This window comes from Euprymna scolopes, chromosome 25 (genome assembly GCF_053919585.1).
Source record: "Euprymna scolopes isolate OS-2025 chromosome 25, ASM5391958v1, whole genome shotgun sequence".
Classification (NCBI taxonomy): Eukaryota; Metazoa; Mollusca; class Cephalopoda; order Sepiida; family Sepiolidae; genus Euprymna; species Euprymna scolopes.
The window spans coordinates 63440434-63457289 of NC_136506.1; the positions used below are offsets into that span (position 1 = coordinate 63440434).

The 16856-nt window shown below is 31.0% G+C and overlaps 1 protein-coding gene across 3 annotated transcripts in view; it reads right to left on the reverse strand.

Moving 5' to 3' along the window:
• LOC145247403 (uncharacterized) overlaps nt 1-16856 on the reverse strand; it is a 270622-nt gene that overhangs the window by 62517 nt on the left and 191249 nt on the right. For all 3 annotated transcript variants that reach the window (XM_080109107.1, XM_080109105.1, XM_080109106.1), the window contains one exon: nt 9803-9995. In XM_080109107.1, the coding sequence (XP_079965233.1) occupies nt 9803-9995 (193 nt within the window). The remainder of the gene's footprint in view (nt 1-9802; nt 9996-16856) is intronic.

Consider the following 16856-nt stretch of genomic DNA (forward strand, 5'->3'; position numbering starts at 1 on the left):
ATAATTCCCCAACTTCTAAATATATTGTAGTATAATAATTCTCCAACTTCTAAATATATTGTAGTATAATAATTCTCCAACTTCTAAATATATTGTAGTATAATAATTCCCCAACTTCTAAATATATTGTAGTATAATAATTCCCCAACTTCTAAATATATTGTAGTATAATAATTCCCCAACTTCTAAATATATTGTAGTATAATAATTCTCCAACTTCTAAATATATTGTAGTATAATAATTCTCCAACTTCTAAATATATTGTAGTATAATAATTCTCCAACTTCTAAATATATTGTAGTATAATAATTCCCCAACTTCTAAATATATTGTAGTATAATAATTCCCCAACTTCTAAATATATTGTAGTATAATAATTCTCCAACTTCTAAATATATTGTAGTATAATAATTCCCCAACTTCTAAATATATTGTAGTATAATAATTCTCCAACTTCTAAATATATTGTAGTATAATAATTCTCCAACTTCTAAATATATTGTAGTATAATAATTCTCCAACTTCTAAATATATTGTAGTATAATGATTCTCCAACTTCTAAATATATTGTAGTATAATAATTCTCCAACTTCTAAATATATTGTAGTATAATAATTCTCCAACTTCTAAATATATTGTAGTATAATAATTCTCCAACTTCTAAATATATTGTAGTATAATAATTCTCCAACTTCTAAATATATTGTAGTATAATAATTCCCCAACTTCTAAATATATTGTAGTATAATGATTCTCCAACTTCTAAATATATTGTAGTATAATAATTCTCCAACTTCTAAATATATTGTAGTATAATAATTCTCCAACTTCTAAATATATTGTAGTATAATAATTCTTCAACTTCTAAATATATTGTAGTATAATAATTCTCCAACTTCTAAATATATTGTAGTATAATAATTCTCCAACTTCTAAATATATTGTAGTATAATAATTCCCCAACTTCTAAATATATTGTAGTATAATAATTCTCCAACTTCTAAATATATTGTAGTATAATAATTCTCCAACTTCTAAATATATTGTAGTATAATAATTCCCCAACTTCTAAATATATTGTAGTATAATAATTCTCCAACTTCTAAATATATTGTAGTATAATAATTCTCCAACTTCTAAATATATTGTAGTATAATAATTCTCCAACTTCTAAATATATTGTAGTATAATGATTCTCCAACTTCTAAATATATTGTAGTATAATAATTCTCCAACTTCTAAATATATTGTAGTATAATAATTCTCCAACTTCTAAATATATTGTAGTATAATAATTCTCCAACTTCTAAATATATTGTAGTATAATAATTCTCCAACTTCTAAATATATTGTAGTATAATGATTCTCCAACTTCTAAATATATTGTAGTATAATAATTCTCCAACTTCTAAATATATTGTAGTATAATAATTCTCCAACTTCTAAATATATTGTAGTATAATAATTCTTCAACTTCTAAATATATTGTAGTATAATAATTCTTCAACTTCTAAATATATTGTAGTATAATAATTCTTCAACTTCTAAATATATTGTAGTATAATAATTCTCCAACTTCTAAATATATTGTAGTATAATAATTCTTCAACTTCTAAATATATTGTAGTATAATAATTCTCCAACTTCTAAATATATTGTAGTATAATAATTCTCCAACTTCTAAATATATTGTAGTATAATAATTCTCCAACTTCTAAATATATTGTAGTATAATAATTCTCCAACTTCTAAATATATTGTAGTATAATAATTCTCCAACTTCTAAATATATTGTAGTATAATAATTCTTCAACTTCTAAATATATTGTAGTATAATAATTCTCCAACTTCTAAATATATTGTAGTATAATAATTCTCCAGCTTCTAAATATATTGTAGTATAATAATTCTCCAACTTCTAAATATATTGTAGTATAATAATTCTCCAACTTCTAGATATCAAGTTTTCTCAGTCGGTCATTTATTACTTTTCAAAACATATCCATTATAATATCGTTTCGTATTGCGATCAACAAAATTATGTTATTGCTGCATATTTAGCCAAATACTCTTCAGATGTTTACCTTAAAAAATTTATAAAAACATCATTTTGGACAACTTACATGATTCAAGTAATCTACACACTCTGCCGTTCTTTCTCAGTTACGAATATTATCTAAATATGCAGCATTAATATAATTTTGTAGACTTGTTAGTTACAATACAAAACAATATTGTAAGGGATACCTTTTGAAAAGTAATAAATTACTAACTGAGAAAATTTGATTTTTGAAACATGGAGAATTATTATATGACCCTATATATATATATATATATATCTGTACTGTCACATAAAAGTTAAATAAAAAACTGCTGGACGAATCCATTTCAAGTATTTAGAGGAACTGAGAAAGCCAATAATAAACCAGATAACCCCTTGCCTTCAATGTATTTCCATAATAAGAAATTTATTTCTATATGGATTTATTTGTTTCTTTTCCTTTTTAAACATTTCAGTTTGAGATGTTTTCTTTCTTCTTTCTTTTTTTTTATCACTGATTATTTTATATGAATATGAACATTAAGGTGAATACTGACAAAAAACATTTTTTTTTGTTGTTTTGGACTGAGGGTATACACTCGTTATATTTTAGATGGCCTTGTTCCAGACTCAACAAATTCAGATGAAGTAATTATTGTCTTAGAAATTGGAAATTAAAACCAGGAAATAATCACACAAGTTAAAATCAGGTGTGTTTTCAAATGTGAAAACATTTTGATTTCAATAAAAAGATAAAAACTAGACAAAGCTTAGTTGAGGAAGGACAAAGGTCAGTCAATGAGATGGTAGATTAGGGTTAAATAGTGACACTTTATCACAAAAATATTGTGGGGTAGGGATGGGAAGTTCAAGGTTTTCATTTTTTTTTCTCTCTTTTGTCACACTTAGAAGTATGTGCAAATTGATAGATAGTGGAATGAAATGCTAGTTATTTGAAAAAAAAATAAAAAAGATGACAGAGGCAAGGGAACAAATGCTGAGAAAAGGACCTCTACCATCCAAATAACTAACACCTTCCCCATTACGCTGATCAAAAGAGTCCGTAAAGGTGTTAAAAGAATCAAGTATTTATTGGCTCCATGCTTGATGGATAACAATTTACCTGTGTTAATCCTGATTGATTTGGCTCCATTTATAATCGGAGCCAATGAGAACGGGGATTTATTTTTGTGCCTTTGATGATTCTATTTTCAGAACAAGAAAACAATTCTTGCTTGTTATTCCAGGAATGTTCACTAACAATTTAACAACAGCAGCAGGGACAAGCTTAAACAACAACAAAAAATACTACAACCATCCCTTTAGCCTTCCAATGATTAATGTTTATTTTGGCAAATATAAAACTGCTTGTAATTAAAACCTTTACCTGGTCAGGTATGGTTAGGTAGTTAGAACTTCAGGCCACTGGCTAAAATAGAATCTTAATAATTATAAAACTCTTTGGACCGTCCAGCCGTCCTTGCTTGCATCTTGTCTTATAATAAAATCACATTCCTTTCTGTTTGTCTGTCTGTTCACAATTCGATTAATATGTACAAAAGGTACACTGTTCCATGAATTAATTTTCATACTGAAAATGGACGTTTACATACTTCCGTTCCAGCATGATTTCTATACATTCAAATGACTGGATAGAGGTCTCAAGTAATTCGCAATTGTATTTTTCAGTTGACCACACTAGCACAGTGGTTAGAATGCTTGGAAAAAAATCAACAAGTTTGAAAAGATTTTCGGTTGCCCACACTGGCACAGTGATTAGAGTACTTGGAAAAAAAAATCAACTGTAGAAGTGATATTCTCCTGAAGATTGAAGGTTCAATTCTCAGCATGGGTAACCGAAAAATACAATTGCGAATTACCTAGGACCTCTATCCAATCATGGCTGGTGAAACAAGAGCATGCTATCCCTGTGAAGTAAATAAAGGGTTCCATTGAAATTCCGTCCAAATTCCCAAGTTAGACATTTCAGAGTTCAGCAAAATACACCTGAAGAAGGTCGAAGGTTACATCAACCGAAACGTTGTGAAAATGACACTCAAGATGAGAACAGTAGTCCAAAGAATCCAAATAATATGAATGACCAATCTCATCTCAAAAAATCTAAAAACGTATGTTATCACTTTTCACACACAAAAAAGAGATTATCCCATATTGATTATCCCATATTGATTATCCCATATTGATGAATCTGATACCACTAACATAAAAATTCCAATTTTAATCATTTTAAAATGAATTATTTCAAATTAAATTATCTGACACCATACACTTATAAATTCAGATTCTTATAAATATAACAGCTGCTAAACTCCTGACTGACAAACAATATGGATTCAGGCAAGTCCGTTCAACAGCAGATATCTTAACTGTAGTTTCTGAACGTATATACTGTTCATTGGACAAAACAGGGGAGGGTAGAGCGGTGGCCCTTGATATATCTAAGGCTTTTGACAGGGTATGGCACGATGGTCTTCTAAGGAAAATTAGATCATATGGAATCACTGGAAGAATTCATAATGTAATTAAATCCTTCTTAAGTAATAGAAAAATAAAAGTTGTCCTCGATGGTTGTACATCTAAACAATATGACATAAATGCGGGAGTACCTCAGGGGTCTATCCTTGGACCTCTATTATTCCTCCCTGATAAAATTGTTTCGGAGATGGGTATATTTGCCGATGACACCACTCTCTATAACAGATATGAGGGGAAAATAAATGAACACATATCCAAGGAAATAGCAGAAACACTAGAGGATGACATTCAATCTGTAGTGGAATGGGGACAAAAATGGTTGGTCACATTCAATGTTGCTAAGACTAAGCTTGTTTCCTTCAATAACTACAAGAAACCTTCTCTACCACCAATAGCAATGACCAAGAACACATTGCCTGAAAGTACTTCTTTTAAACTCCTCGGCCTAACGTTTACAGGGAATATGAACTGGAATAGATACATTGAGAGCATTGCCAAGGCTGCTGCAAGGAAGGTTGGCTCTCTCTACCGTGCTAGAAAACTACTTATGCCTGACAGTATCCTATACCTCTATAAGGCCACCATTCGCCCATGTATGGAGTACTGTTGTCACATCTGGGCTGGTGCATCTGCTGCTTGTCTCTCGCTCCTGGACAGGGTTCAAAAGAGAGTCGCCAATCTGATAGGTCCAGAACTGTCATCTAGGCTTCAGCCTCTGTCCCATCGACGAGATGTTGCATCCCTCTGCCTGTTCTACAAATACTTTAATGGTGAATGCTCTGACGAACTGCAAACACTTGTACCTCCCCCGACATAACTACCCCCGACAAACCCGACAAGCTACTAAGTCTCATCCCTTTAAAGTAGAGATCCCTAGGTGTAAGAAAGCCTTTTACTCCAATAGTTTCTTCCCCAGAACTGCGGGTCTTTGGAACTCCCTTCTGGGATTCTGCTTTCCCAACTGCACTCATATGCAGAAGTTCAAGTGTAATGTTAACAAAGATCTTTCTACTCATCTCCCTTCACAATGACCCCACTAATTAAGTCCCTAATAGTAGCCCCCTGCTTCAAAGTGGCACTGTGCCTTGTTTGGGGTGAAAATTGAATAAAAAAAAAATTTAAAAAAAAAAAAAGTAACATTTGATTCGATGAATATTTAACTGATAATTATTTTTACGGTAAAAAGCGATTGTTGTAAAAAAACATTAAAATGCTACAATTTATGCATTGCAAGAATGTTTAGCTGACAAAGATTATTTTTATGAAAGAAGAAAATCATTTTTCTTATTAGATTGCACACTGAGAAACATTATTTGTAGTGAATTAAACAGACCACAATCATAGAAGTTTCCACAGCGTACTATTAGTATTCTTGCTAACACGCATATCAATGCAGTCATGTCACCCCCATCATGGCATCAAAATTTGCTGTTTTATCTTTCTTATCGATATGTTATTGCTATGGAACAGCATGTGTTCTGTAATGTTTTATTATCTGCATGTCCCTATTACTTGCCTCCCCATGAGAACAGAGTTCAGTTTTTAATGTGTGGAAAACCCAGCTCCCCAAAAAAAAAGGAGTATTCTGAATTTATAATCATTATATAATTATGACAGGCTAGATTTCTAGTGTTTCTATGAAACTGCAGGTATCATTGGATGGTTGAACTAATGTACAATGTTATTGAAACAGAAAACATATCAATAGCAGAAAGTAGATAAATATTTGAATCAATAACAGATTTGGAATTTGCAATAGGTCAAATATTTTAATGCCAGTTAAAATATTTATATATAAAGTGGTAGTGGTTGTGTGTGTGTGTGTGTGTGTGTGTGTGTGTGTGTGTGTGTGTGTGTGTGTGTGTGTGTGTGTGTGTGTGTACAACTCCCCTACAATCCACACCACTGGACTGATCATGACCAAACCTGGCATGATGATGGTTCCCTACCTAGGGATGGTGCACATCATCTTTATATATATTATATATATATATATATATATATATATATAAAGTAGTAGCATTTGTATGCGTGTGTACAATTCTCCTACAGCCCACACCACTAGACCGATTCTTTGTAATTGTTTCGATTTTTATGTGTAACAATATAAGTGTCAACTTTTATATAATCTATTTACTTTAAAGCTCATATTTGGATTTGAATCACTTCAGGATGTAGTTAAAATATTTTTAAACACCTTAAAAAATAGTTGCTCTTACTATATCCACTTATTGCAAGGGTGCCCGTGAAGCAGGTACTTGAGCATGCAGTAAAGTCCCGTGCGAAGCGCTGATATCTTTGCTAGTATTCACAATAAAAGTCATTGTAACAAAAAGGAAATATTTGAAACAAGAACAGTTTAGAATTTAGTTCAGCAAAATAAAGTTTGAATAATATTTACTATTAACAATAAGAAAAGGATTGACCTTTTGATGTAAGGGTGGCGTAAACAGAAAAAACGATTTTGTTATATCTAGAGTTTTCCAGATCAGGAAAGCAGTTGGTTTACTGGGGATCAGCTTGGTGATCAGTTGTCACTTTTACATTCATGGAAGCTCTAATGGATGCATTTTAGAAAGATGTAGAAACCAAGAGAAACATTTGCAACTTCCAAGACGAGAAACACCAAAGAAATAAAATTATATAAAATATAACCTGTTTTCATGATGTTTTCTTCAGAGAGAAGTACCTTCATTCACAGCATTTCAATCATCAGAAGAGAAGTAAACTATATGTCTAATGTGTAATCAGTGCACACTAGTGTTGGGATGATGAATCGGAACGCTTTTTGGGCTATCGGAATCAGAAAAATTTGAATTTATTTTCCAATGCCAAAACCGATTCCTTGAATTATTTTTTTTACTTGATCTTGGTTTAAGAAACATTTTCCACTGCGTGTAGTAATAATAATAAATATTTATTGATTTAAATTTCCAGTAAAACTAAAATCCCTAGATCACCCCCTCACAAATATGTTTTTACATTTGAGAAAATATAGGCACATTTAATATGTGTTTTTATGGTAATCGGGACAAAATAACACTTTTATTGTTAAATATTTAAAGATTTATAAAGAATCAGAATCACTAATTGTATCGGAATCAGGAAAAATATTGGAATCGTCTCATCACTAGTGCATACCCACACTCACAATGTAAGTTACATGCATTATTGAACACTATATACACACTAGACGATACAGTCTGTGAAATAATACAATCATGAACAATCATACATTTAAAGAGACATTGGGCGTATATATATATACACCCGTGTTAAGTACATATATTGATTGCTATACAGCATGTACATTTTATACCATTATATATATATATATATATATATATAATATAAAATCTTGTTGAAAATTTATTCCAATTTTCAAAAAGCTTTATAAATCTGTAAGGAAGGTATACAAAATTTCAATTATTCGACAAGGAGTACAGATGAACAAGAAAAGCCTTATTCCATAGAGTTTCAAAGAATGCAATTCTTATCAGAGGGAAGAAGTTTGCAAAATATTCAATAAATTTTTCAGGTAAATGCATTAGAGGAAACCAACAATATGGAATTTATCATATTTGTATAAAAAAATCATTTAATAGTTAGTGACAGTTTATAGAGATTCAATGAGGTTAAGAAAGCAAAAAATGGGAAAAAGGGAGAATATATTTTCACAAAATCAAGACAATAAAGATTAAAATGAGAGCATGATGTTGTGTATTTTCATATTCATTAACAATTGTTTTGTTACCATTCAATTATTGAATTTTGATATATTTTAATATATTAAAATTTTGGGTTAAAAAATATTAATAAGGTATATATATATATATATATATATATCGGTCGGGTTTCAATCTTGGCTTGAGATAGTTGCCTGTCTAGATGCACTGATGAGCTGTGAAATAGCGAAACAGTTGATGACTATAATGCTCCTCATCTTGAGTTGAGCATATTGAGAAATGATACACGAATTACCATTAGCGTATAAAGCGATGCTCTTTGCGTAAACAAATCGAGCTTAGGTATTTCGGACGATGTCAAAACATCGTTAAACTCACAACTCACACAGCAGCCGCCGATAGCGTAATGGTTAGGAGCCTTGACTGTCGTACAGGCGGTTGGGTTTCAATCCTGGCTTGAGGTAGTTGCCTGTTTAGCCGTACTGATGAGTTGTGAAACAGCGAAACACACTGTATGTGGATTACTCTCTCTCTCTCTCTATATATATATATATATATATATATATATATATATATATATATATACACCCTACTATGCAACACTTATTCATGATGTTGATTCTTGTTAATTCACATAATATATCATAATTGTTTCATCTCATTTTTACATCAAAGTTTGTGATTTTGTCTTTTTATCCGCAGAACATTATAGATTTTCTGCAATGTTTTATTTTGAGCAGCCTTTCATCCAAACGTTCGATTAAAGATGACTAATATGTTTTGTTCAGTGTTACCTCATTCTAAAACCAAGTACCTAATTCCTACTGAGTAAACTTAAGTCATTCAATTAAGGCTGCACACAAGGAGTGTATGTATTTTATATATTTGGTAAGAAAAATAGAGATAAGTATTATCTGGAGACTGGGGGGGGGGGTGTATGTGGGTGTAATCGAGTAGAGTGCGACATTATGATATGCAAAGGCTACGTGCTCACATACCTGTCTGAATGTGATAGGCAATCTCTCTCTGCATCAGATGTCAAGTTGTCTAATTTTATGCATTTATTCTTTATCACATATTAAAAGATGCATTTATTTAAATTGTGTATTAGCAAGGAAATTGTTAATTATGAAGGTTACCATGACAGACCAAATAAAATGTTTACAAATGAAATATCACAGCCTGACTAAAACTTTTAGATGTGTGGGTGCATCTAAAAGAAAATGTGTTCATTCAATCTATTCATTTACCGATTACATTGCCATTTAAAAATTTTATATACTTTCAATTACAGACACCAAATCTCTATTATAATATGATAGATATTTTTTTATAGTTAAACGGAACATCTTATAATGATGTGCTGATGTAAAAACAAAATCTTTGAGAATCTAATATATCACCTTTGAATAATTTTACATAGTTTCAGTTACAGACACTAAATTTCTATTATAATATGATAGATATTTTTGTTATGGTTTAATGATAATCATGCTAACATGTTTTAGCCAAAGTACCCTTACCCTAACCCTTCTCTGCTGGCTAATGAAAGTAGAAGAGAGCACTGTGTAAACTTACCAAAGAACTTTTACTAAAAAGAACAATCTCCTTTGAAAAGATTGCAATCACAAGAAAGAGAAATGATGGAGAAACCATGTAGACAGCTGCCATCAAACCAGCTAATGGCGGATCGATGATGTTATCTTCCTGAGCCATATTCAACTTAAAAGAAGAGACCGTGGATACCATAAACAACTGAAGAAGACAAAACCTGTAAAAATAAAAAATAAAGTTTGTTTTAAATTAAACAATAGATTTCAATGATTAATTAGCAATTATACCTAACATTGGTGGGAGACAATTTAAACCATTGGTGGGAAATCAGTAAAAATTGGGCATTTCTGAGATGGAGAGCTAGTGTTAAATATTGGCAGGCAACCCTGGGAAGGAAAACATTCGATGGGTTGCACACACAACCACTTAAACCTACACCACCATATGCACCTTTCAGAAACGTCAAAACACCAGCAATAATTTATAATGAAAAGTTGATGTGTCGATGTGAAATAAAACCAATATATTTTTGTAGATCAACTGTGTTGTGGTTTTACTTGCTATCAATGTGTATATATCTTGTACCAACGACAAAAGTTGATGTTAACAATTATATAGACTGGACAAACAACATTTAGAACATGGATTATGTAACACTAGTGTTTACAACTTTTGCAGCAGTCAATAGTTATAGATTCAGCTTCTTTAAAACTGACTCTGTAGTCAGATATTTTCAGCCAACTCTTCGTTGTTGAAATTTTGTTGTTGTGAGGTGTCTACCTACAGATAATAATGAACTCTTACACTCATTATAAATACTAGGAGAATATGTCCCTTGGCAGTTAGCACAGGTTATGCTAAAGTCTTGCAGTCATGGCAGTCAGCCTAATGTATACCAATACTCTTCTTTGATTGTATTTGCTTTTCTGTTCAAAATATTTTCTTTCTAATTACCGGGTTGCGTCTTTCTTCCGGACCCTTATGGAACCAAAACACTGGTGACAAAAAAAAGAATGAAGGATCTCAAAACTTTATCACCCACAACAAGAAATTTCAAGGGACTTGAACCTTTGTCACTAACAAAAATAGTGACAAGAGATTATTAAGAAACTCTGAACTATGTCACCCACATGATGGAGAATTCTTAAAAGGGATGCAAAAACACAGGATCAAAGATTTAAAACCATTCATTCAAGAACATTAAAAAAAAAAACAAATACGGAGAAAAAAATGATGAAAATTCCTATCCTTAAGTGCTAAAGAAAAAAAAAAAAGAAAGACTTTATCAGCATTGGATTATTTTTCTTCAGTTAAAGTGAATTCCCTTCTTTTTCTCTTAAAGAAGTCAGTGATTTCATTTTATTCTGGCACCATATTAATTTTTAAGAAAAGAATACCTTTTTTTCTCTATTATAAAAAAAATGTATCCATCAAAATTATAAAACTTTTATTCTACTGCCGACTAAAGTCCTACCGTGAAAAATTTTATATAAAATATGTACTAAAAAAGTGATTATTAGCGAAAAAAAAAACAAAAAAAAAACGTTTTATACTTTGTACATTTTCTTACATTAGCAGTGTAAGATTAAAATTCATAAAGTCATATCTATAAAAACATTTTTTAAACATGGAAGGCTTCAAGTCTAATTTGTTGGAATTGGTAAAAGTCCAAATTGAACAACAACAAAGAAACAATGAAAATTCCATAAACTATTTAAGCAGAAAAACAAAGAAAGACAGCAAAACAATTAAGACTACTACAACAACAGCAAAAGAATGAAGTAAGACAACAAAAAATAAAGAAAAACTACTGCAAAAACAGTAAAAATTTGAAGAATTATTATTACAGTGTCAGACAGGAATCAAAATACTGAGAATGAAAATGCTTTTTCATTAAACAATATTTGGAGAGCAATTGACAATTTATCTTATTCTACAGATAAGGATAAAACCTTTACTTCATATTGCAGAAGGTATGAAGATCTATATAAAGTAGATTATGAAAAATGGACAGACTCTAAAAATGTTCACCTACTACCCCAAAAATTAGGGACCACCAAACATAAGTTTGTGGATTATAGTCTACAAAAAAAAAAAAAAAAAAAAAAACTAGCGACTTGACTTTTGGTGAGGCTGTTAAACTTTTAACAGAATTATTTAGCCCCCAAACTTCCTTGTTCCACAAAAGGTGGAAATGTCTGAACTGAACAAGAGAAATTAAGACTATTTAACATTTGCATCAATCTTAAACTCTGTGATAATTTCAAACTGTTTGAACTGAGCATGGTTAACTTTAAATGTTTGATATTAATGTAAGAACTGGTATCTGTGAAAGATGCAGAAATTAGATGAAAAATGCTAACCAAGTTGGAAGGAGAACCAAACTTGATGCTATAAAAATTAGCTAAAGACTGCCAAAGTATCAAGAAAGACTCTTAAAAATAATGAGGTGTTGGCCATTACTCACATAAGAAAAATACATCAAAAAGTACATTTCAACTCTCCATCAAAAACAAGTCAAACCAAAAAGATATTTTTATCACTCTCGTACAAAAACAAGTTACCTCAATAAAAATCAGGAAAAATTGAATAAAGGAAGTAAACCTCCTCAAGTTAAATCCACAAGAGCAGAGAAACAATATACGAAAATATGTGCAAGTAAAAATCCTGAATAAAAATTAGACTCTGGTTTTGATTTATCCATAATCAAATTGCATTTATGGAAAAGGTTGAATAAATCAATAAAATAGCCAGTAAAAAAAAGTAAATTTGAGGGTGAAATCATTGCTAACATTATGTTGAAGAGGAATTACTAAACAAGTGAAAATGCTTGTGTTAAGAAACACCAACATTTTATGCAGGACAGACTGCATGCATTAGTACAATTTTAGGCATTTATCAGTCAACACATTTTGCCAGTAAATAAACAAGTTGAAATTTCAAGAAGTGAAAAGTACTGTGCAAAATCAAGGTACATGTTGAAAACAATAACACATATGATTTGAAATGTCATTGAGAAATAACATAGCTACGATGAGAACAATTAAAAAATGAGCAGAAAACAAAAGTGTTACAAACTGGGAAGATCACAAAAAAAAGTTATTTTGAAACGCAAACAAAAAGAGGGTGAAGCTTTAAGGAAAAATCAAAAACCAATACCAACCCGAGCTGCAGGTAAGATTAACAAATATGAAGTTGGTTCGACTAATCATCTTCTAACATACCAAATTAAATGAACTTGCAAAACAGAATCGGGATGTCATTCAGAAACTAATGGATGGTATTACTAAATAAATGCAAACCTTAAATCAAATTGCAAAGGATTGGAGATTCATTGTGAGATTAAGAGTGACAATAATGAAAAATATTACATATTTTCATTTATCATTATTGTAATTTGAACAATTTGTCTGCATTTTATTGTGTTTATCTCCTTTTTTCCTTACTACCGTATGCATATTCAAACACATGATGTTGCCCAGGTGAAGTTAAATCAATTTATTTTTATCTACTTTAACTTATTATTTCACCAGTTTAATATTTTATTTGCTCTCCACTCGAGCAGTTCTGGGTAAATACAGCTTGTATATACATGCACATACATATAGTAATTTGAGACAAAACAAATACTTTAATTTATTTGTCAGTTAAATTAAGAAATAAGTTGAATGCTTTTCGTCAGAAGAGAAGAAAGGAGCTAGTTTACAGATATATATATATTGCAGTATCTAGTATAGGTGACATCAGCTTAGAAATGAAATATTGATAGTGAAAAAAAAAATATAGGGGAAAGAATAGGAATGATATATAGCAGCCCAATCAGTTAACCACCCTACATCCAACAACCCGAATTGCAATTGCCAATCCTCCCAAATTTGCCTACTTAACAATGAGTGTATACATAATAAAGTAATTTATTTTTGTAGTTACTGAACTCCCCTAAACTCCACTAAAAATGATCAAATAGTGCAAATCTATCATTCAGCAATGGTTCAATAGATATTCAAGAACCAAACCAAACCAAAATAACTTGCAGTTAAATAATTCCATCTTCCAAGAAACCATTATTCTAACCCCACCATTAAACACACTAAACTCCCTCTACCCTAACTCCAGCTACAGAGAGTGTGACCCAGCATTACCCAACCACTATCCCACCTATTCATTCTTTTTTACCCCCTAAAATACATACATATCAGCTTTTTCTGTTAAGACCCACATCTCTAACCACCTACCCTTTTTCACAAGGAACACCATTAACATAAAAAACTTTACTCACCACCTAAATAGGAAACCTTAATTCTAATGATACTCATTACTCCTTAAAATGGTTCATACTAAAAAGTTCAAATCATACCACTCAAGATTGCAGTTTTGCCATTGCAATAGTTACTGCACTCAGAAAGCTCAACATCATAAATGCAAAGAACAAGATTATCACCCACTGCAAGCATAAAAAGAAATTTAAGTATGAACAATTCTTGAACCCAACCAATAAATCACCCTCCAATTAAACTTTAACCTAATCTATACATTCGTAACATGTATAGCTATCTCCCTATACTTCCCAACTCCTTTTACCCTCGCACCCCCTATTCTTAGTATCTTTTAAACCATTAGTTTTCACTGAAAGCTTATAATCAAGCACATTTTAACTCCCAGTCACAACCAAAGTTCTTTCTATAAGATATTTAATGCTTTTTAATCTTTTATCCTTTTCAAGTCCTTCTAATCTTTAAATCTCCCTAACCATCTAATCTTTTAAACCCAATTACCCAGTAACCTTCTATTTATTCTAGTAAACAACCCTTTAATAATAATCCCTAAAATGGTGTCTTATTAACATCAGACCCTTAATTATTAATACTCTTATCTTAATCTTCTCAAACTCTACATAACCCCTTCATTTAGATAATCCAAACTAATTTAATTTTAATCTTAATTTAATTTGGATTGGGTTAGTTTGGTTTAATTTAATATAATATAAACTAATTATTTTAATATGGGTACATTTGTACTACCACACATAAGTGTAGCATTGCCCTTCCACCTTTAACACACCCTAAGCTAAGCAGGACTATTGTCTTGGCATGTATACCCCTCATCCCCCTTCATCCATGCTCCTTCTCCCAAGTACCCTACTCTTCAACTCTTCCCTCTCTACTTGTAGCTTTGACACTCCTAACCTCTTCTTTCACTGATATCAATAATTCTACCCCTATTAGCTTTATTTATTTCATTTATTTTTTTACAACAGTCCAGCACTTTAGTAATTCATTATCGATTTTGCTATTATTTCTATTCGTAGCATTCATTATAAACAATCCGCAATCCTGAACATTATCTATTTCATCACCTACACCTTTCAAACTAAAAGACGGTGAATTTCCAAATAGCTGGCTCTAAGTGAGTTATTACCAACATATTCACATGGAATATTGCACCAAGGATGTAGGAACAGCTGAACCTATTGATAACTTTGCAATTGAGGACTATTAATTAAATATTGCTGATCCATCATCATCCACTAAGAATTTACCATATGCAGATTGTACTCCCGCAGTTTCCATGCGGGACTCCGCGTACAGGAAAATGCTCAACTACGTAAATGCTGCTACTCAGATTGCTATTACCTTTTTGGGTCCTAAGGTTATGGACTCTTTTCTCTGTTTATATTTTCTTCAATTCTTTTTTTTTTTCTTGTTATCTTTTTACACATTGATATTTGTTTTTATTTTACTATATTTTTCTGCCTTATACTTTTCCCCATATATATATATATATATATATATATATATATATATATATATATATATATATATATATATATATATATCCTCCAGTCATTATCTCTTCCCACTACTGCCCTGCAAATGCATACATATATACACAGACACATATATATACCTAGCTTCTATTCTGATGGTAAGCATTAGGCTTTGAAATGACATGGTATCAAGAGTTCTTATAATCTTCTAATTTCTACATGTTTTCCTTATTGAAATGACAAATAAATTGAACTATATTTGTATTTGTTTTGAATCATTATTATGTTATGCTCCACACACAAGTGTTGAGCTTCATATACCCTGATATGTGACTATATCTAATTTCTTTATAAATGCATTTGCTATCAATATATATAATGATTGTCACTTCTTGACAGAAGCTTACCGTCTCTTCAGGTTGATGTTGAGCATTCATGTGCACGTAGGTGGCTTTTCAACCCCGTTTCACTGTTGCATAATTGTTCACAAATGTGGCAGGGGAACTTGCTAGTATTTAGTGGTGCTATATGTGTGTGTGTTTGCATGCATGCACACACATGTGCATACAAAGATTACCCGTCCTAAAACAGGTAACATTAATTCCTCAAGCAAAACAGTTTTGAACCACTTTTGTGTCACCTTATGAAGATTAAAATCAAGGTATAATTCTACTAAGCCGTATTCTAATGTTGATCAAACTCAATTTACATAATTGTGATTCTAGGAAATATCTAAGACTTAGCTTAAAAAGCCTTAAGATGACTATAGATCAAATTTAATGAAAATCTGAAATATTTCAAATAGGAGGTTGTGCCTATATTATTTTTCCAAAAATTCTTTAGATATTCCTCAAAACTTGAAATATTTATTATTTGATGTCTACTGTTTAAATGAACGCCTAGTGATAGATTATGGTTGAATATTTTTCATACATGATCATATTCAATTTAACGTCTGCTACACAGTGATAAATGACTGTCAAAAAAAAGCTTCCACAGAAACACAATCAGTGTTTGTTAAAGTAAACCTGACCAAAGTTTTAAAAATATAGGTTCTTTGATATGATAAGAGTGCATTAAAAAATTCATATTTTCCTTTGTTTTAAGAGCACAACTGAACCATGATACTTGATTTTTTTTTATTTCAAACTTTAATTCAAGCCAGAAAATATTATTTGGCGACATGGCATTGTGTTGTGTGTGTGAGGGGTGGTTTATCTTGTTCTTGTTAGTGCATGTATAGATGTGTACAAGTTACACAAGTCAAACTGCAAAAATTTAAATGTAATGTGAACAGAGATCTCACTGCTC